At 36.8% G+C, this 23601-nt stretch overlaps 2 protein-coding genes across 15 annotated transcripts in view; one reads left to right on the forward strand and one right to left on the reverse strand.

Moving 5' to 3' along the window:
• LOC131440558 (protein unc-13 homolog 4B) overlaps positions 1-23601 on the forward strand; it is a 128121-nt gene that overhangs the window by 37000 nt on the left and 67520 nt on the right. The window contains exons 1-2 of one of the 9 annotated variants that reach the window (XM_058611944.1): positions 4388-4639; positions 11590-11737. The exons of 5 other annotated variants lie outside the window; for them this stretch is intronic. In XM_058611944.1, coding sequence (XP_058467927.1) covers positions 11655-11737 — 83 coding nt within the window. In that variant the 5' untranslated portion in view covers positions 4388-4639; positions 11590-11654. Of the gene's footprint in view, positions 1-4387; positions 4640-11589; positions 11738-23601 lie in introns of those variants that run through there. 3 more of the 9 variants (XM_058611947.1, XM_058611948.1, XM_058611945.1) reach the window with 3 other exon arrangements.
• Positions 1-23601, reverse strand: part of LOC131440560 (uncharacterized) — a 92546-nt gene that overhangs the window by 1154 nt on the left and 67791 nt on the right. For 3 of the 6 annotated variants that reach the window (XR_009231404.1, XR_009231403.1, XM_058611952.1), the window contains one exon: positions 18-703. The gene's annotated coding sequence lies outside the window, so the exon portion shown is untranslated. Of the gene's footprint in view, positions 1-17; positions 704-4342; positions 4469-23601 lie in introns of those variants that run through there. The other 3 variants (XM_058611955.1, XM_058611954.1, XM_058611953.1) reach the window with 3 other exon arrangements.

Raw genomic sequence — 23601 nt, forward strand, 5'->3', positions numbered from 1 at the left:
AGAAAAAAATGAATGAATAAATTTTTGTTTATTATTTATTTAACTTTGATAAAAAATCACAAAATAACTCTTTCATGTTGAACGCAAAAACGAACCCATTGTTGACGTAATACCCGATCTTTTGAAAAGCAGAAAAAAGTCAACTTTGGATAGAAATGCTTACTGCGAGAACAACACTTCATTCTCCTCGTAAAAGAAAAAACTCTTTCGAACTAACACTAATTTAACAGATCTTTTTTGGTTACCCTTTGTTTCACAAAAAAAGGAAAAACAGCTTGATGCACACGTTACAGATGAGGTTGAAAAAACAATGAAACATTATCTGAAAGTTTTCTTTTTCTTTGGTTTACATTGTATTAAAATTGTTTTCTGATTTTCTCTACTGGTACCGTGCAAAAGTTTTAGTTTGGGCGCAGCCTTTCGTGAACTAAGGCCGCGGAAAAATCCTCCATGAATCCACCGGCTGTTGACACAAAGTCGATTCCTGTGTTGGGAGGTCCGGGAAAACATTGCACGATGCTTTTGGTTGTCCGTCCAGCTGGAATGGGTGATGCTGTGAGTGTTGGACCGCGCAAAACATCCCTGGGAGGAAATCCCAACAGATGGCCCGCATGATAGGTTGAACGACGGCTGGTGCCCGACCCTGTCCTAGAACAACCGACCCGCTGTAGCCCGGCCTCCGTTCTGAGGATCATGAATCAATCTGAAAATAATATTCAAGAGAGTGGTCACATGCAGGGAAATGAATTCATCCGTTATTTTAAATATGAAATATATCAAAGGTACGAACGTAGATCAACAGGGGCGTAAACATTATCATCTTTCTTATGTCTTTATTTTGAATCAATTCCAATTACGATATCTAGGCTGTGAACCGTTCCGCGGTTAATTTCAACTTTTGGTTGAAATCTGACACTCGAGCGGTAATCTTGCAATGAAAATTCTAAAATCAATTCTTTAGTTGAAATTATTTCCAGTGGAAAATAAACCCTAATAACTTTCCGTCTGTCAAACTTTGAAATGGGCCGCAGTTTTAGTTAAATTTAACTACTCTACACAAAATAACCACTCAAGTGTCAGATTTCAACCAAAAGTTAGAATTACCCGCGAAATAGTTCACAGCCTAAGATAATTAAAGGATTCGGCGAAATGACCCTTTCGGCGAAGTGCGGGTCATGGTTATTTCGCCGAAAGCCATTTCACCGCAAGCCGTTTTATCAAGAGCCCATTCGGTGAAATGTCATTCGACGAAATGACCCTCTCGGCGAAACGGCTTCCAGCGAAATAGCTTTCGGCGAAATGACCCTGACCCGTTTTATGCACACATACGCACGAGTATGCACATGCATACACACTAGAGATGGGCAAAACAGTTAATTTAAAAGAACCGTTCAAAAATTGATAGTTCTACCGAGAGAACTACACACTTAGAAAAAATCGTGCAAATTTACGTCTCTTTACAGGCACATTAAAGTAGCATCGTAATACACTTAAATTTACAATTCAAAGCATGTAAAGAAAAGTCATACAGGGTCCGCCATGTAACTTTTTTTTAACATGCAATAAAACACAAACGGTTCATCCGATTTCAAAATTTATTTTTTCATATTAAAGTACAATCCTTCCGGCTAATTGTGGAATATAATTCCATTCAAATGGCTGCCTCAGCTGGCCTTGCAGTACGCCATACGGTCGGTCCAATTTTTTAGTACATTTTTGATTGTATGCAGCTTTATTTCAGCTATGCACGAATGTTGTCCTTCAAGGCATGAATTTTCTCTGGCTTGTCCACATAACGATTATCTTTGACAGCCCCCAAGAGATAATAGTCTAACGGGGTCAAATCACAGCTCCGAGGCGGCCAAACGACATCCGAATATTAACTGATAATTCGATTTACGAAGACTGTGCTCAGAAGATCGATCGTAGCGTTGGCTGTGTGGCACGAAGCGCCGTCTTGTTGGAACCAAATGGTGTCCAAGTCTTCCTCTTCAAGTAACGGGAAGATCCAATCACTAACACATGGATCAATAAGTCCCGAAACTAACAATGGAAACAACATTTTTTTTGCAAAATTTTTTTTTATTCATCAACATAATCACCCTTTAGAGTGATACAATGGTTCCAACGTTTTTCCAAATTTTTCAATACCATGTTTATAAAAAAATTTATCTTTCGCTTCAAAATAAGCTTCAGTTTCAGCGATGACCTCCTCGTTTGAGCCAAATCTTTTTCTCTGGAGCATTTTTTTAAGATCACCAAAGAGCCAGTAGTCACTGGGGCTAAATCTGACGAGTATGGGGGGTGGGGAAGCAGATCAAAGCCCAAGTCGTTCAATTTCGCCATTGTTTTCATCGATTTGTGGCAGGGTGCATTTTCTTGATGAAAAAGGATTTTTTTCTCTGCATGTGCGGTCGTTTTTTTGCGATTTCCTCCTTCAAACGCACCAGTAAGTCAATATAATAATCACTGTTGATCGATTTACCTTTTTCGAGGTAGTCAATGAAAATCACGCCATGCGTATCCCAAAAAACTGACGCCATGCCAGCTGTGCGCCACTCAGATGACTGCCGCTTCGACTCTGGAGTGCAGTGATGTATCCATGTTTCGTCCATGGTCACGTAACGACGCAAAAAATCTTTTTGCTTTCTGAATCATCGACTCGTTGCTGTTTTTGTTCCATCGAAAGCAATCGCGGCACCCACTTGGAAAAAAAAACCTTTTTCATGCTCAATTTTTCATGAGGGATAGTAAATACACTTCCATATAATATCTGTGTCATCTCAGTAATCTCACGGAGCTTCACTTTACGATCTTTCATTCTAATTTTTGTCACTTCACTCACATTTTCCGGTGTAACGGGTTCCACAGGTCTACCCGAGCGTTCCGCGTCATTTGTGTCGGTACGATCACGTTTAAAATCGCCGAACCACCGACAAATCGTTGCTTTTGATGGGCAAGAGTCCGGATCACATTTTTCAATCCATTGTTTCGCTTGCACGGTGTTTTTACCCATTGAAAAACAATATTTTATTAAAACACGAAACTGCTTTTCCTTTTTTAAACAAACTACAAAACGACTTTACTTCAACCTCGATAACTCAGCTGTTTCTGGTCGGATCGACTTAAAATTTTGACCCGTTTCAAGCAAAGGTTAGTACTCTAGAAAGACGTGGTTACTGGTTTACTACGAGCGCCATCTCTGCTTTAGTCTCGGGACTTATTGATCCATGTTTTAATCATGGCGCGGTAGCGCTCGCCATTGACCGTGGCGGTGACTCCCGCCTCATTTTCGAAGAAAAATGGCCCAATGATGCCGCCAGACCAAAATCCGCACCAAACTGTCACCCTCTGAGGATGCATAGGCTTCTTCATGATAGCGTGCAGGTTTTCCGTCCCCCAGATGCGACAATTTTGTTTAATAACATACCATGCTTAATAACATGCCGAGATAAGAATGTGCCTCATCCGAGAAGATGATTTTTTGGCAAAAATCGGCGTCTTCTTCAAGCTGATTTTCAAAGTAAAACTGCACTATTTTCACGCGTTCCTCAAGCGTATACACAACCATTTTCGTTCAGCGGAAGGATAAAACTAAGTTTCTGTCAAATCAGAAGTGACATTCAGGTTACCAATGTCGAAATAATCGATAGTTTAAAAAAAAGTGAAATGGCGGACCCTGTATATTTAACTTCAGAGTTAATTTAGCTGAAGTTCACATCGGTACAGACACAAATATTATTTGTACATGTTGATAGATGTACTATTGTATCATCATGTATCAATATATATAACTTCTACTGCATTCCTAAAAACTACGACCGTTTCGAAATATACAGTTATTATTAAACTATTAAATAGGATTCAATCACTTTTATTTCTGAAAATATTAGAGAACTATCGTTTGTCAACCAAGAACTGTTGTTCACTCATTCTTCCAGGAAAACTAGTTCTTTTGAACCGTTCGCGGACGGATTGCCCATCTTTAATACATACGTACGCGCACATGCTCTTATTCTATTTAAGAAAGGCAATTTTTCTGATTATATTCCTGAATGATTGTTCGTAGTTTGTCAAGGAAGTAGGTATAAGAGAAATAAATGCATTCAATAAGATGATTAAAACATTGGAATAATTAAATGATTAACGGGTAAGATACATTCGTAAATCAGAAAAGTACAAAGTAAACAAAAAATACCTTTGATTGTATTCAACACATATAATGCTCTACAGCGACACCCTTACTAAAGAACTGTTGGCGTAAAATTGAAAACTTGTGTAGACGAGATGGAACAGCGTGGTTGATCTACGGGAGAATAAGCTTGGGTTTTATTATACCTACATACACTTTTTCCTACTATAGCCGGTTTGAGTCATGCTTTTCAACTCAGTCGGCATCCGGCAGTCAGTGTTGTGCCGCTGTTGATCGTCATTGCCTTTTTGTCTTGTTTGGTCACGCTTAGATTGTCTACAATTCAAAAGTTTTATTTTTTTGGAAACCGTGATTTCGAATATCAAACAAAGTGCAGTGTTTATCGTTTCTTATATAAATAAAAAGTATTTTGAATACAAAAGGCTATCAAAACGGTCACGAGTGCATGAACATTCACCACAGTGGGAACGAGAATTGTAATTAACGGTGATTGTATATTTAGTGCATTGAGATTTATATGGTAAACAGTATAATTGCTGACACCTGTACTATGCCTCACATTTTTGATTGAAACACAAAAACCTAGTCGTTCGATCCGATCCGGGGAGTTTTCGATGGAACATGATTTGTTGCAGCAGAGGCCGAGATGAATCATAGTCTTTAAATGAATGTGGGATTCTTTGAAGGCTAATGTAATGAACTTTCTCTTCAAAATTTTTGCTTGTTTGAGTTGAATGTATCATCAAAATGAACACGTAAATAAGATCTAGTGTGTCATCGGGTTATTCCTGCAATGCAATAACAAGCTTGTAAGAAAGGTGAAACAAAAAATGTAGATGATTATTGAAGTCAAGTCATAACGCTTGCGCTTTGGTACCGTTGTGCATAGGGTATGTGACCAAACTTTAGCCTGATCCAAATGTATTCACAATCGGAATAAACATATTGATTTTAATATTACTTATATTTAATAAAAATAATCTGATACTATTTTTCAGAAAAGAAAGTGAATATTTTGTATATATATTAATTTTTGTTCTAAGATCTAGAACGCTATTTGCGTACTAATTTCGATAAATAACGATTATGAAAATACTAGGAGAATAGCAACAATTTCTTATCGTGTTTATTCTATGTCGCTACGAATTGAACACAAAACATACCAGCTAATCTCAGCATCGGACCGGTGCATCTAGTGATTTACACGTTGTGTCGTTGCTTGAGAACTAAATGCGTTCTTGCATCTCGAGTGATATTAGCAATCAAGCACAGAAACTAATTGTTTGCTGAAGGAAATCGCAAAGGCTGAAATATGAATTTTCATCCAGTCAATGGTGCTAATTGTTATGCGACTGTGTGCAAGTTGCGATTCGGTATTTCGATAATTGAAAAACAGCTAAAGCACCTCGCGAAGTGCTCTGCAAATATTATAGCATTCTGACTGTGGATCAACGAGGGAAACCAAATCATGCATTTTTGTTATCAGTCTCGTGGAAATTAAAATTTAAAAGCATTTGGAACGATATAAATAATTTTAAAAAGTCACTAGAAATCACGTGAAACGTTTCCATTCATGATATTATTTGTGACGAGTGATTTCTCGATTGACGCCCAAGAAAACCAACTTGGGCTATATCTTGCACTAGTTTTCAGTTCCAGAAATATCGAAAAAAGCTTTTAAAATACTCTAAAATAGTTCAGATGAATTGTCTTATGATTCTTATTCTTCGGATCTGAGATATGTTTACAGAATCACAGGGTGATGAGTATTTACGATATTAAACTATTATGATGATAATCAATGGCTCCAGTTTCCAGTTTCGAAACTGCTAGAAGAAGGGGCTAAAACTTAAAATTCCAGTTTATATCAGGGGTGGATTCATGTAAGGTGATAAGTGACTATCACCTCCTGGTGATAAAGAGGTGATCACCAGAATGTTTGGAATCACCGAAGGTGATCACTTTTACTATCACCATCACCAATGATTGAAAAAAATTCCCTCGTGAGCATGGCAAACTGCGCACAAACAAATAAAAAAATCACTTGTTGGTTTAATTTAATGACGATTTTCATTTTTCAATGGAAATCAATGTCACAGTCAGTTCTTTGGAATAAATTTGAAATGACATGAATTGTTAGATCTTCTTGATGTTTCACAAGGGATGGCATTCCTCTCGAATGAGAAAGATCAGTTAAATAATTTTGTGTATAGTTTTCATTCACTTTACGATTATGGCATTTCACAGAGCTTTCAAATGCTAGTTCCGTTTTGGAAATTTTACCCACCGGTACTACGAATATCCACTATGATTAGCAGCAACCAATTGTCCAAAAATATCGCCTTATTTAGTTCAACTCACAAGAAGAAAATTAAGAACGCAGTTTAATCTTTTTTATTCGTTCAGTTGAACGAGACTGATATGTCGCTCACTAAGTCACGACCTAGATGGTCTACTGAAAATGTTAGCATAGATTTTTTATGTTGTTACGTTATGCGCAACAAGAGATGTCTACATTCATAAACTTATCATTTTTCCAGAAAGCATTTTATCTTTGACTCTACGAATACCCCAATGATATTCCTTCAAATAATAATTACAACATAAATTTAATTGATAAACACTACCGTTCATTCTATGAATTCTTTAAACTATATAAACTAAGTTACTTTTCATTTTGGTATTGAATGTTGACACAATATCAGTACGAATTTTATTAAAAAAAATATCCTCTCCGACCAATATTGGTAGCTTATGTTTATATCAGTGGCTTAAAATTCACCTAACGGACAATAATTTATAAAGCCACTTCTCAAAAAATCAAATCACTACTGAAAGTGATAATTAAATTGCTATCACCTCCATTTTGACATGAAGGTGATTAAATCGTGGTGACTATCACCTTACGTAATGCCAACGTTTGATAGTGATGTTAGCCTTTCAGCTGTGGTGACAGAACTTGGTGATTATCACCTTACATGATTCCAAATTTTCAAAAGTGATAATCACTTGATGACAATCACCTTACATGATTCCACCTCAGTTTTCCAGAGGTGGCTCTCTGGTTTCCAAAAACTCAAATCCCATACAGTTATTAAATTGTATAGAGATCCGACAGCTGGTTCTGATATTATAGGGTAATGAGTGTTTAAAATTCTAAACCAAACCTTCAAGCGACCATGTTACCGGTTCCGAAAATAGCGATGTAGTGAAAATTTTCCAATAAACTTAAATTCAAGTTATGTATAAGTACAACTTGTATTGTAATTTGTTTTTCTTTTATTTAAAAAAATTCAATAAACACTTGAAGGGCATAAAACACTGTGTAATCAAACTCAAATACAGAACACGTTTGAAAAAATAACTGATTTTTGAAAATCAAATAATTTTGTATAAACTTTTCAAGCCAAGTTTTTTTTGAAAATGTAGACGGCTTGAAAAGTTGTCGTATCAAAAACCGAAATAAAAAATTCGCTCTGTTGAATTTACATGCATAGAAAAAAAATGTATGCAACGCAATTTAAATATGAACTGATGGGATCTTACAAGAATGATTCAAATCTACGACAAACATACCCAACTGTTCACACAGACACGCAAAACTATATGTTTCAACAGACTCTTACTCTTTCAGTCGTAGACCACGCGGGTCTCTGCTGTATACAGAAGACGTCTCCATTCAACTCGGTTCATGGCTGTTCGCCGCCAGCCTCGGTAGCTGCGAAGGGTCCCAGGTCGTCCTAAATTTGATCGATCCATCTAGCCGCGCGCACCTCTTCTTCTTATACCGGTCGGATCATTACCGAGAATCATTTTAACCGGGTTGTTCTCCGACATTATAACAACATGCCCGGCCCACCGTAACCGCCCGACCTTGGCCGTTTGGACGAGGGTTGGTCCTCCCAGCAACTGGTGCAGTTCATGGTTCATTCGCATTCTCCACGTACCGTCTTCCATCCGCACTCCGTCGAAGATGGTTCGCAACACCTTCCGTTCAAAAACACCTAGTGCGCGTTGACCCTCCGCAAGCATTGTCCAGGACTCGTGCCCGTAGAGGATAACCGGTCTAATCAGCGTTTTGTAGATAGTTAACTTCGTACGACAGCGAATTTTGCTCGATCGAAGCGTCCTGCGCAGTCCAAAGTAAGCACGTTATCTTCTCTCGAGCCCCTGCCTTTCATGTACTTTGTCTTTGACACATTGATGTCTAGTCTGATTCGCTTGGCCTCAGCTTTTAGTCCGATGTACGTATCTTCCATCTTCTCAAAGTTGCGTGCTATAATATCAATATCATCAGCAAAACCAAGTAGCTGTACGAACTTTCTGAAAATCGTGCCACTCGTGTCTATCCTCGCTCTTCTTATCATACCCTCCAAAGCAATGTTGAATAGCAGACACGAAAGGCCATTATCGTGCCGTAGCCCTCTGCGAGTTTCGTAGGGACTCTAGTGTATCCCCGATACTCGAACAACGCACCTCACTCGATCCATCGTAGCCTTGACCAATCGTATCAGTTTGTCCGGGAATCCGTAGTCGTGCATGATTTTCCATAGCTGTTCCCGATCGATTGTGTCGTAGGCTGATTTGAAATCGTTGAATAAGTGATGTGTGGGCACATTGTATTCGCGGCACTTTTGCAACACCTGGCGGATGGCGAACACTTGGTCCGTGGTAGCGCGTTCGCCCATAAATCCTGCCTGATATTGTCCCACGAATTCGTTTGCAATCGGTGGAAGTCGACGGCATAAGATTTGGGAGAGTACCTTGTAGGCAGCGTTCAGCAGAGTTATCGCGCGGTAATTGCAGCAATCCAGCTTATCGCTCTTTTTGTAGATGGGACACACGATTCCTTCCATCCATTCCTCCGGTAAAATCTCGTCCTCCCAGATCTTGGTAACGACCCAGTGCAGTGCTTTCACTAGTGCATTACCACCGTGTTTTAGTAGCTCGCTTATAGTTGGTCAACACCAGCGGCCTTATTATTTTTCAACCGGCATACCACCTCCTCGACTTCTTGGAGGTCTGGGACCGGCAGTCTATCGTCCTCCGCACGCGTTCCCAAGTTCGTTACCGCGCCGCCACTTTCGTATGCCGCCACCTCTCGATCACCTCACAGTCGTTCGTGAGAAGATCCCCGTTGGTGTCCTTGCACATATCGGCCTGTGGCACATGGCCTCTGCGCGAACGGTTCACCTTCTCGTAGAACTTCCTTGTGTCATTAGCACGGAACAGCTGTTCCATCGCTTCGCGTCTCGGTCTTCCTGTTGGCGCTTTTTTCTACGGGATACCGAGCTTAGTCTGTATCGCTCCTCGTTTGCTCTCGTCCGGTGTTGCAGCTTGCTCGCCCAAGCTGCATTCTTCTCGGCCACTAACTGTTCACATTCGTCGTTGAACCAGCCGTTCCTTACGTTCGGAGCCGCCGTACCTAGTGTTGCTGATGCAGTGCTACCTATGGCAGAACGGATGTCTCTCCAGCCATCTTTAAGAGTAGCTGCACCAAGCTGCTCTTCCGTTGATAGTGCCAGTTCCCAGCTCGTTCGTTGTGCCACAGCTAAATGTTTCAACAGAGCAAAATAAATTAAAACGAATGAAGGGAATCTAAGATGTTTCAATCAAATTTCGCGAAAAGTTTTCCAAATGAAAACGTACTTATTCGATTTATCCATCCAGTTGTTCATAAAAAATACTAAAAATTTATTAATGAAATGAATTTATGTAACGATTCACAAGTTTTATAATTCGTTGTAGTTTGATTTGCCAAAACACGGATCATGTCTAACGGAATATTTTAAAAAATCCTGAGAAAATGAAAAAATAACAGTTCGGTGATTTTTTAAAATTTTGAATCGTGGGTCGTGGTTTCATATTTTAAACCCATTGTGATATGGAGTGAACTAATGTTTTAGCTCTTTTTCATGTCACTGTTAATATTTATGAGTGAAAATGTGCAATGTACGTAATACGCCCCTTCAAAACTGTTTAAAATAGCACTAATCACGACCGAAGTTTGTGCCTATGAGGTGAAAGAATGTTAGTCCTGACATTGATTTTCCTAGAGATTACAGGTTCCACTGCATCTCTACGAGTATGTGGAGAAAGTAATTGAATTGGTAGAAAATCATAGAAAACCGAGTATGTATATTTGTACTTATAGTCATTTCATTTGTAGGGTATGATTACTTATTACTCGACGTCCAATCCACGACTTGTGATAAAAGATGATAACATAAAAATTAACGTTACCGTGCAACACGAACTCGTCAGAAATGACGGGGCTTTGAGCGATAAATTTTCGCAAATCCGTGAAACTCCGTATCGTCGGCTGGCTATTTAGTTTTAAAAAGAATTTCCAAATTTCATTGAATTTTCCAAAATATGAGTGTGAAATAATAGGATTTACCTCAACACTCAATGACATTTTTTATGAATTCAATAAACGGCTATTGAATAATCGCAATTTGAAGTAGTACTAGCTACCATATTGAGGTTCCATATTAACATTTGAATCAATTGATTCATCGGTTTTTGTATCATCGCAATAAAATCATTTTCGCTTCTCCTGAATTAAACGAAAGATATTGACTTACTTTTTCGCTTCGGAAGGTAGATAACAGTATAATAGCGTTTCAAGTCATTATGATTCGTTTATTGATGACATCTGTGCAGTTTAATAAAATTCTTTTGAACAAGGTGCGATATAATAATTGATTACATAGTTTGCTACAACTGTTTATCAGTCATCATAAAGGTGAAATTATCAAGTCGTATTCCATTTTGTTTTTTTTACGGTCATATTTTTGACATACCCCAACTGTTGGATAAATTGTACAGTATATCCACGACCGCGGTGAAAAATCAAACCTTAATTCGAATACTACCCCTTGAAGCTTAGGCTAGATTCCGAGACGTACTAAATAGTGTACACAAGAAGTGGTTATCCATTATTGGACTGTCGTTATTATGCAAACCCATGCACACACGAACAATTTGAATTGATATCCTTTGTGATATCATCTTAAAACGGGGAACATTAATGATTACTTTTGCGGACACAAACGTCTGAAAACAACTATCAAGTTCTCGAGCTGGTGTGGCAAGACTTGAGGTTTGGATTGACACTATCATAAATATCGGGGGTTTTTACTTCTATTGAAGAACGAAATGGGCGTAAAACGGTGGCAGTATTGCTTCATACTTCATCTGATTAACTTGAAAATAATGGACGAAGAACTTTTCGGTTTTGAGTTTCTAAGTTACGATGATGAGTGGGTATTTGTGGACTTTTACTTGGAGGATTTACGAGCGTATTTGAAATTTCATAATCAGTGAGTATTTTGAAATGTCAGCAATTATACTAGTTTTGTAAGTTATTGAAAATAGATTATAATTTGGCTGTTGAAAATACAACACAATAAGAACAAATGAAATCATTCTAGTTTTCAACCAAATAATCAGTTTGTTTAGTGGCTGTTACGTGATATAAACAAGTGAACAATACACAATGGATGAAGAAGCTATGTGGAAAGATATGTACGAAAAAATCCAAGAGCAGAAAAAACTACCCGTCTCGGAGCACCAATCTATGTAGGTTTAGAAACTTAAAAATCAAACCATAGAATTTAAAATTTCATATTTTCATTTTACTGTTAAATTCGAAGATCCTGATATGTAGCTTGATTTCACAAAAGTGAGACCTTTTTATTTATTTTTCCATTTCTCAGTGCATTTAAAAATCACTAAGTTCATAATCTTGAACTACGATCCGTTAAAATCATCGTAATCTGAAGTACTTGAAAGGCACCTATACTTATCTCATTATTTTGCTGCTTGCTCTGCCTCCATTATGTAGAGATTTATAGCGAAAATTTTCACACTGATCTAAGCAGTAATATTACAGCAAAATATGGGTTAAATCAAGTAATGTGTACTTAGGGTAGTTAAAACGAATACTTTAATTTTCATCTCATGCTTTGAATGCAATGAATTTCTTAATTCCAAATTTTAAGGTAAAGTTCTTAGTGACCCTTTAATCGAAAGTTTCGTAAAAATAAATAAATAAACTGTTGAAACCTTGATTTGAATTGGTAGTAGAAATAGATAAATAACTCCAAATGGGCCTTAAGAACATTAGTTTGTTCAAATCAGTCCAGCCATCTCCGAGAAAAGTGGCCTCGGTTGAAAAGTCGGTTTTCACAGTAATTGCATAGCTTGTGAGAAAGGCAAAAATTGTTATACATTTTTAAACGCATTTTTATGTTTTTGCAATGAATGAGCGGAAATATATATTGGAGAAGCCAAGTGAAAGAAAAACTAACAGAAATGATGAATTTTTGGAAAAAGATACGCTCAGAGACAGGACTCGAACCTGCGTTCTTATGCATTCCGTGCATACGCGCTACCATTTCGCCACTCTGATCTTGTTTTAGCCACTCCAAAACTCGAAACAGACATAGTAGCAACGTACATCGAACATGGTCTACATCCTGGCCGTCACCCGACCGACACCTTACATCCAAACATCTTCTCTGTCCATCAAACACTAGTCCTCTCGCTTTATACCTTTTTCTCCGATCAAGCATTGAGTAGGAGAGTGTATTTATAATCGCTTGTCACCTTCTTAATGGTGCCAGTCGCTGGCTGGACATCAAATAGTAAATATAATGAACATGAAATAGTAAATATGAAATAGGTCGTCGATTGCCATAGCCAACAACTGAATTTTATTTGGATCCGACCTTCGATTCCGGAGTAACGGGGTAAAATGTTTAAAATAATTATAAAACGTGAACTCGATTTTTTCAGATACCGCTTGATCGTCTTCCAAAATCTTAGGTTCAAATAGAAGGTCTTACAATTCCATAGGACGCTATCAAATTTTATCATGATTCGATTTCCGGTTCCTCAATTACAGGCTGAGGAGTATAAAAAAATATAATTCATGATCGATGATGCCTACTGGTACGATGATACCCTTCGCATATTACTCATATTTTCAAAAATATTGTGAACATTTTATTGAATCTTGAATAAAAACAAGAAAATTTGTTCGTGCGTAAACTTTCATAAGCTACAAAATAAAGTAATTTTAAGCCGAATTTATTTATTTTTTCTCTTTTTTGCATCGCCACTCTAAATGACAGTATGACCTTGTAATTCTGAAACGAGAAGTTAGATTAGAATGAAAATCAATAGATGTGAATGAAACAGTTTGACCAATTTATTGATTTTAAGTTTGCGAAGATCGTTTCCGTTATCTCTGAGATCATGAATAGAGTTCCGTTCTGAAGTCTGTGACCAATATATTCGAAATAAAATGATTTGGCTCCCCCAGTAAATGACCGATAGGTTAAAACCGGGTTAAAATAAACAACTAACTAACAAAATGATTTGGCCATTAACTAACAAGACGTACATAATATAAGAATTATTTGAATGGTTCAAAAGATGTTTTGAAATAGACATTGATATTTCATTCAACAATTACATTCGGATACTACATCCGGTTCCGTAATTACAGGTTGATAAATGAACAAGTTTCTAATTCTAGAACTTATAAAGGGTGATTTTTTAAGAGCTTGAGAACTTTTTTAAACAATAAAACGCATAAAATTTGCAAAATCTCATCGGTTCTTTATTTTAAACGTTAGATTGGTACATGACATTTACTTTTTGAAGATAATTTCATTTAAATGTTGACCGCGGCTGCGTCTTAGGTGGTCCATTCGGAAAGTCCAATTTTGGGTAACTTTTTCGAGCATTTCGGCCGGAATAGCCCGAATTTCTTCGGAAATGTTGTCTTCCAAAGCTGGAATAGTTACTGGCTTATTTCTGTAGACTTTAGACTTGACGTAGCCCCACAAAAAATAGTCTAAAGGCGTCAAATCGCATGATCTTGGTGGCCAACTTACCGGTCCATTTCTTGAGATGAATTGTTCTCCGAAGTTTTCCCTCAAAATGGCCATAGAATCGCGAGCTGTGTGGCATGTAGCGCCATCTTGTTGAAATCACATGTCAACCAAGTTCAGTTCTTCCATTTTTGGCAACAAAAAGTTTGTTAGCATCGAACGATAGCGATCGCCATTCACTGTAACGTTGCGTCCAACAGCATCTTTGAAAAAATACGGTTCAATGATTCCACCAGCGTACAAACCACACCAAACAGTGCATTTTTCGGGATGCATGGGCAGTTCTTGAACGGCTTCTGGTTGCTCTTCACTCCAAATGCGGCAATTTTGCTTATTTACGTAGCCATTCAACCAGAAATGAGCCTCATCGCTGAACAAAATTTGTCGATAAAAAAGCGGATTTTCCGAATGGACCACCTAAGACGCAGCCGCGGTCAACATTTAAATGAAATTATCTTCAAAAAGTAAATGTCATGTACCAATCTAACGTTTAAAATAAAGAACCGATGAGATTTTGCAAATTTTATGCGTTTTATTGTTTAAAAAAGTTCTCAAGCTCTTAAAAAATCACCCTGTATATATATAATCGGTTCACTCAACTCTGAGAAAATTGAATGCATATTTACAACAATTTTTGCTCCTATCACCATACAATTTTAAATTTTTGCAACCTTTCAATGAATTTTTTAGCGAAATTCTTAGAAAAAGATAGTAAAATAAAATTTAAACATTTTTCCATTTAACATTTATCTGATTGGTGATGGTGATCACTTTTCTCGGGTTGTGATCATTGTTTTGCCTTTCTCATATAGAAAGGTTATGCAATCATTGTGAAAACCGACTTTTGAAACGAGGCACGGAGAGCCGAAAATGTCTGTGTGTGTATGTATGTATGTGTGTGTGTGTGACAAATAATGTCACTCAATTTTCTCAGAAATGGCTGAACCGATTTTCACAAACTTGGATTCAAATGAAAGGTCTTGAGGTCCCATACAAAGTTCCTGAGTTTCATATGGATCCGACTTCCGGTTCCGGAATTACAGGGTGATATGCAAAAAAGTAAAAAAATAGTCACACACGTTTCTCAAAGATGGCTGAACCGAATTTCACAAACTTAAATTCAAATAAAAGGTTTTATGACTTTATACAATTTTCCTGAGTTTCATTTGGATCCGACATCCGGTTCCGGAATTACAAGGAAATATGTGAAAATTTATGAAAAAATATGCATTATATTTTCTCGGAAATTTCTTGATCAATTTTCAAAAACTAAGAAGCAAATAAAAGGTCTTGAAATTATTTAAAAAGTCCCTGAAAAGTTGATCCAGATCCAACTTCCGGTTCCGATTACAGTGCGATTAGCCAAAATTTTCAATTTCATGAGTATTTTTTCACTAGCGATGGCGAAACGAGGTGCACATTTTTATAAAACTTACTGCTAAATTGATCTAGTTCACGGATCTTATTAGTTAGTGAATTCATAAAACTACTTTGAAACTACTAGTTCCCGGTTTCCGCTTCCGAAAGCACCGATAATAGTGAAGAAAATCTCGATTTCTCAGCAACGGTTAAGCCGTTTTTCACGATTCATTATTCAAATTAAGGCTCTCATTGTCTTTAAACACACTGTGCAATTTCATCCTAATCCGACTGCCGGTTCCGAAGTTATAGGGCGAGGAGTGTCATAACATTCAAATTCAAAATGACGATGCAGGGAAACGGGTATAGCGTTATGGGTTAGTCGATGCCTTTCACCTATAATCGAAAAAAAATGACGATGCAAAACTGGTACGCGACGGTACGTGCGGCTTTGCTCCAGTCACAGCGTGGTTTGTTCAATTTCATATAGCGTGCAGGGTTGCCACATTAAAATTTATATTTTTCAGGAGAAAAATATGTAAATTTCTAATCCTTTTATTCAATTTGTACCTACTTGTTAGTGTTATTACAAGATCATGATAACGATGCTTTTCAATCAAAGTGCACTTATTGGCTTTCTCATATAGAAAGTTTATACAATATGTTCTATATAATTCGACAGAGTTCATCGAGCTGAGCAATGTATGTGTCTGTGTGTGAGTATGTTTCAAATAATGACACTCATAAAAAAAATCTCGTAGCCCTGTAGGTTGCTATTGAATTTCACACCGGCATTTAGAGCGACGAAAGGTAAAATTCTTTTAGATTTTGCTTAAAACTGATTCAATTTGTGGGCTATATTAGTTACTTACTAAACGAACCGACTTTGGCTATACTGGTTCTAAGTTCCTGGTTCCAAAAGTACCAGAAGTAGTGGTCAAACCACTGCGGATTGCCAGCTGTTGGCTGGATTCTCGAAATCGACAATTTCAACACCAATACAATATTACAGTTTTATGTTAGTCGTTAACTAAAATTAGAAAAAGCCAGCATCTTAGAGCTTAAGCAGTGTGCCTAAAAAATTATATTATATTATTGAATATAAAAAAGTAGTGGTCAAAAAGTTGAATACGAGGCTCACTCTATTTTCTTAGATCGATTAGAGATTTGATCGATTTCCACAAACAGACTTAAATAAAAGTTCCTACAGCCTCATAGGTTGCTGTTCAATTTCATCCGGGTCCGATTTCCGGTTCCAGAACCATAGGGTAAGGAGTGTTTAATTATTTAGTGCAACGATGCAAAATAAAGAAAAATTCTTATCAGCTTGACATAACTGTTTAGAATTTCAAAAGGTTGTGTTACTTTATACACAAAGAAAGTTTCTTATTTTATTCAAGATTGAAAAAAAATTTCTTTACAAAATCTTCTGGTGGAATTTTTGAAAATATAAGTATACTAAATAAATATAATAAAATATAAGTATCCAAAAATATAAGTATACTAAACTAAAAACAAAAATTTCTCTTTTCAATATTTACATTTTTATATTTCTATTTATTTAGGTAAAATAAATTATTACGTTGGGTGAACCATTTTCGTTTCAACACACTGTTACCCTTGATGCCACATTGGAAAATATTGAAGAACTTCACTTCAAGATTTTTCAGATTATTTGAAACATCAGTATGTTTAAAATCGTGTGAAAAGGTGTATGAATGTTTGATAACTTTCTTGTACATATTTTGAACATTCTCACGATCATATTCATTGAATAGAATAGATTGTTATTTTCATAGAAATTGATGTGCAATCATCAAAACACGTACATTCAAAGGCGCTTGAAAATTTCAGGAGTACGAAGACATGTTTCACCATAAAAATGCAGTTCGTTGTCGATTTTCTATTTACTGAAACATAAAAGATGTAATGGCTGGCTAGCTAGTGGTTCTTTTCTCAGGGTCGGCTTACCACTGTTGCTCTAGAGGACTCACAACCGTTACTTACCCCGCAACTAATACGGCTCACAATTCAGAACGACACACAGAACAGACTTGAGGGCTCAATAGTACGAAAATAACAAGCAAATATCTTCATTTAACTAATTTATTAAGGGATTCATACATCTATTGGGAATTGGGGATAGGGATTTGATGCGGCCGAACCGGAACCGATGGAGCTCATGCAGTTGGATGCGAGAGGGTTATAATAATCTCATACCTGCGAGATAGCGATATTCCGAAGGAATCCGCTGATGAATAGAGCCATGCAGGGTCATATGTCAGTTCTCGTCTCCGAATACCACTGCAAGGGAAGCGATTGACTCTATTCCGGGTGCTCGTATACAAGGGGTAAACTCATCGGCCCAATCATCAGTGAGCGGGGGCCAGGCTCAACCAGACCTCACTGGGATCAAGCCTCCTAAACGTCCGTTTCCGCCAACTGTACACGTGTGACACGACGATATCGGAACGGGGCTCGCCGGCCACCAGCACCACTCGCAGTTGAATCGTTAACCGAAAGATGGACTCCTCACTGTCCTTGACCAACGGTCGGAAATCGGCACACCGTCGAGCACAGGTCGAGCACGTAGGTCGGCACAGGTCGAGCACGTAGTTTTCTGGAGTACGATGAGAGATGAAGGGGCTCGCCGGCCACCAGCACCACTCGTAGTTGAATGGTCGAAATATCACCTCCGTTGGAAGCAGGATGATTAGCTTTTAGACAGGATCCTTCTCCGGTCGAAATACGGACACGGTTATCTGTCGACTTCATCTGCTGAACCGACAATCCGATCGTCGTCCTTCTCTGCGTTGGCTCGCTGGATCTCTTCCGAATTTCACACCGCACGTGGGTAATCAAAAAATTTGCCTTTTCTTGTGCACCGAACCGCGTCCGAAGACCTCAGCAGTTTACGGCCGACTCCCGGTTTTCAATTCTTCGATACTTTTTCTCTCCATCTAACCCTCTTTTTCCTGTCCCTCTCGCTCTATCGGATAAAGTGGTGTCGCGATGAAGAAACGGTGAAATGCGCACCCACGTTCGTTGTTGGGATGTGAGGAGTGGGATTCTAGGTTTTTCTTTCTAACGGGCCTATCCTAATTCTATAATAATCTATAATTCACAAACAACTAACTGACTAACCAAATTTTAATTCAATTCAAATTAATTTATGCAAAAAAAACAAGAATATTTTGTGTGTGGGCCTGCCGAAATTGTGACCGGTTTATCAACGGTAACAAAGATTAATTCTACAATATGTAGTATTACCATTTATTTATGTGCAGAATATTTTCAGTTCCATGTTTGTATTACGGGCAGTTGTATTGAAAATCAAATGTGAAACTTATTCATTAGATATTATGTTTGCTATGTTTTTGTAAACATCAATTCAATTCTTGTTTACATTACATAGTAGTTCCCATGAGTTTCACAATCGTTTTTTCGCTTATTCAATTACAGCATTTGTAATGGGATCGATGCATGAGTTTTTGTATCAGTTGCACAATAATTTTGAATAAATGTTCGTGACAACGGAAGAACTTAAAGATATGTTGCACAACACAGAAAAATTGCGCCTTTTCCATAACACAACAGTTACTAGAATAGTAATATGAACTAATTTGATAAATTGCACAATCTGTAGAAAAATACAGGACAGCAACTTAACGTGCTACTTGGGTAATATGGGAAAGGCATCATTACACCACTAGGTGTATTAAAACAGGTTTTTCTCATACAATGACTATGCAATCATTGTTATAACCGATTTTGAAATTATGTGTCATCTACCATTCGACCAGTTAGTCATTATCACGAAATGTCTGTTAGTGTTGAAGAAAAATATGCATTTGATTTTCTCGGAATTGGCTGAACCTATTTTTAAAAACTCAGATGCATATAAAATGTCTTATTTTCCCATAGAACTCTGTTAAATTTTATTAGTGTCTGATCTCTGGTTTCGGATTTACGAGGTAAAATGTGCAATAAAAGCGTTTTTTATTCTTTTTCCTAGTGGTGTATAAATGTCATTCTATTTTCGCAGATATGGCTTCAAATTAAAAGCCTTATAATCCCATGAAAAGTTAATAAATTTTAATTCCCTCAAAAATGACTAAACCGGTTTTTTCAACCTTAGATCCAAACAGTATGACCTATAAATAAATGAAAAAAATTCAAGGTTTATGTTTTGGTATATTGAAGTGATTTTTTTACTCATATCGGTTATTTGTGAAACCTCTAGGATTCAAGCTGCCAAGAGACAAAACAGTGAAATTTAAAACAAAGTTGTGTGTGATGTTCGCGAAGGAAGTCGTGTTCAGTTTCTCCACGCGGAAACCCCTCGCAGAACAAATTGCGGTGACTGTGGGGACACACTTTTTTTTTCACTGTATAGCGCATTAAACGATCCTTTCTCGATGGTAAACGTCTCAGTAATCCAGAAAGTGAACGTCCGCTGTTGGCTCGCACTTCAAAGGTGGTTAGATTCGTGAATGAAAAATTAAAGCGAAATCCACTACGATCCATCCGAAAATTGACAAAAGATATATCTCCAAAAATAGAATATGCTTAAAGATGACTTGAATTTTTAATCCAGAGTTCGAGTGAAAAGTCACTTAAGAACGGACCAGATCAAAGCATTACGGCTGGAACGATAGAAGATTTTGTTTAACATGTTCAAGAAGAAGCATCCGATCGTTGGGTTATCTGATGATAAATTTTTCACCAACGATCCGACATGAAATTCGCACACCGATAGGTTTTTCTTCGCCGCAGAAGCTGGAAGATGTTTCTGGGAAGATAAAGTTTAAGATCACCACTAAACATCTCGCCGGACTCATGGTTTTCTAAGCAGTTGCTTCTATTGGGCGGAAAGTGTTTCCGGTTATTATCAATACTGGGCTGCAGGTGAATACCGAAGTCTATTCGGGTAAAGTTTTTTTTTACAAATAACACTCTAACTCTGCAACCGGAAGTCAGATCCTTCACGTAGAGGAAAATATTGTGAAAATAACCAAATTTGGGTTTTACACAACGAAATCTTTTATTGAAATAGTGACAAAAGAAAATATTTTGATAAAAATAACAAATATTTTACTTGTGCGTTTCTGGTAATTACTTGTCAAACAGTTTCACAGTAAGTTCAATTTGAAAAATTCGTTTTTAATGAACGAACTCTAGTTTACGTTATTTACTTTTGGCGCTTTAAATTTACAAACTTTTTAGTTGAAATAAATGAATTTAAATTTAGCTATTTAAACTAACGATTTTGTTAGTTATAGTCACATATTTTTGTTTGTTTTTAGGAATGAAATGATTTATTTTAAAGTAATTTGCAAAGTAATTTTTAATACTACTTCATTTCGACTTATGCTCCTTTTCATATTCTTAAAAATTATTCACAAACCACACTGAAGCCCGGGTATTTTAATTAGTATCCAATGAATATCATCAGTCCGGTCAAGATCTCTGCATCAAATAATTATTTTGTAAAAAAGTGTTATATAATGTTATGCAATTTTCAAGAATGTTATAAATTATCAATACATACGCTTGGATTGTTTAAAACCCCCTATGGAATAAAAGAAGCATATCAAATTTTACTTTCAAAACGCGTACAAACTTCATCCGTAGGAGAAAAAATGCTGTTTATTCACACGGAAAATTTTTTCTGGTTTATAAAAAATAAACTTAATGTGGTCCATGGATTGAATAAATGTAAAAATAGTTAGTTTATTTCAACAATAGAATCAGTCAACGATTTTTTTTTTGTCGTGAATACGACTTACTTTACTATGGGGCGCCTTTTCAAAATTTACCCTCTGAGAGAGTGATAAGTTTTTGATCGTGAATATCTCCTGTTGTATCTAATGAATCAACATAATTCTTGCGACATGCCATCGGAAATATGATAACAATTTTATGATAAAATTTTCAGCAGTGTGACATAATCTCAAATAGTTCAAAATTTAACTTTTCTTAAATGTTTGGTACAAACGAGTGTCAAAGAGGATAATTCATAAGGCGCGTTTGCCTTTCTCGTATTTTGAAAGCTCATTGCTCAGTGATCTGTGGAAGGATTGATATAATCTAACTACCAATAGAATCGAAAATTTTCAACTTGACGTGTATTGCAATTACATTAAAGTTTTTCAATAGTACACTATTGAAAATCCTGTTTGGTGTCGTCTCGCTGTTTCCCGTTCTGCGTACAGGAAAGGAATTATAGCAAAGGGGCTGTCCGTACACCGCTCTACTGGCAGCGGTATAAAATGAAATGTGATGTGAGGAATAGCGCCATTTAAGTTAAAGTAGCTACTCTGAACGTACGAGACACCGTCAGCACGATGGCACCGAATACCGGTAGAAAGGCAGCTAAAAAGTCCAGCAAGGCCCATTCAAAAGCACTTTTTAGTGCTAAAGATAATAATAAGACAAGACACACACGAGAAGTTTAAATAATTTGAACCGCCACTAACACATTCAATTACGAACGGCAATGCGAAAGTGGAAGTTTCATATCGCAGGCCTATTTTATCATTGATCAACCCAGCGAAATAATGTTTTCTTTATTGGAAGATTATAATCGGTTGTAAACGCTACACCTACACCAACCATATCAGTATCGCACCCACGTACAACAGTTCAGCCTGGAATTAGATGACGGAAGTCAGCGGCATCCATCGGAATTCGAATTCAACTCATCAATCTACATCACAAACGCTTTCTTAAGAGGTTCTTTTCAGAGCCACCATTATTTTATTATGAAGAACTATACTGGTTATTTCATAATATTTGTGTTTCAGAATGTTAAATGTAACTAATCTGTACTTCAGTTTAGGTGCATCGTTTCAAATTGTACATAGACAATTGATCAACTAATTGATATTCGGAAGTGTTAAGGAACATGTCAGTTGTTTTCGTATTCACGGCATCCAGTTATGTCTCTGACATTACCCACCCACCTTTTTTAATTCGACTAGACCAAATTTTGATTCCCATGAAACAGAGAACATTGTAAATGTTGAAGAGAAAAATTCACTCAAAACAATAATATTCTAGTGAAAAATCATCATAAATCAAATTTAAAAATCTACTAACAGTTTTGTTATTTTAAACATGCTTCATTTCTCAGTGTGTTACACGCAGAGATAAATATTGTAAATGTAACTAAATTTGGCTTTCACGTAGCGATTTATTTTATTGAAATAGTGACAAAAGAAAAATTGGTTTAATATAGCAAATATTGTTGCTTGAAACAACAAAACTAGATATTTGATTTTTCTCAGTGGATTAGTTTGTTTCAATGAATATTTTGATAATACCAACAAAAATTTTACTTGTGCGTTCCTCTCAATTTCTTGACAAGCAATTTCATTGTAAATTCAACTTGCGAAATCAGTTTAAAATTAACTGATTTTTGACGAAGGAAATATTTATAGTGCTTTGAATTTACAAACTTGGCAGTTGAAATAAATGATAAGATATTAACTTGGAATGATTAGTATTTCAACTTACGCTTTTGTTTATTAAAATTATTCATTTAGTTTTGTTTTCACGAGTAAATTTTTTTCTTTTAAAATAATTTGAAGGCTTGTTTTCGGTACATTTTTCTTCGATTTATATATTTGTTAGGAATTCCAATTACATTTGTATTCCATACATTTATAATATTCAATTACATATCACAATCAATGCAGTACTACTTTTTATGATCTTTTATTACTTTATCCGATGATTCGATTCCCTTACCCGGTGTTCTTCTGGTAAAGACAGAGATAACCTGCATCAGTCACGTACCCAGAGGGGGGGTCCGAGGGGCCCTGGCCCCTCCCGAAATCAGAATAGTAATGAATAATAATGAATGATGCGAAGCGAACACTGTCAAAACTAAATGAAATGGAGGTTAAACGACAATACCCAAGTAGCAAACATTGTTCTAGTACTGAATTTATCAACTCTTCTCGCAACGATTATGCGATTGGAAAAGCGAACTTTCCTTGTATGATGTGCAACAAGTTTCTTGTTTCTTATGTTTTACTACAGTAATATTGGCTAAGTGGAAACCGGAATTGAAACTGCTCAAATGATCTTGTCCTACAGTCAGTTGAAAAACCGGATGTGGAACTTGATCCATTCAGGTTTTTGAGTTGGTTTCACAAGCAGCAATATGATTGAATTTTA

This window comes from Malaya genurostris, chromosome 1, assembly GCF_030247185.1.
Source record: "Malaya genurostris strain Urasoe2022 chromosome 1, Malgen_1.1, whole genome shotgun sequence".
NCBI classification, from domain to species: Eukaryota; Metazoa; Arthropoda; class Insecta; order Diptera; family Culicidae; genus Malaya; species Malaya genurostris.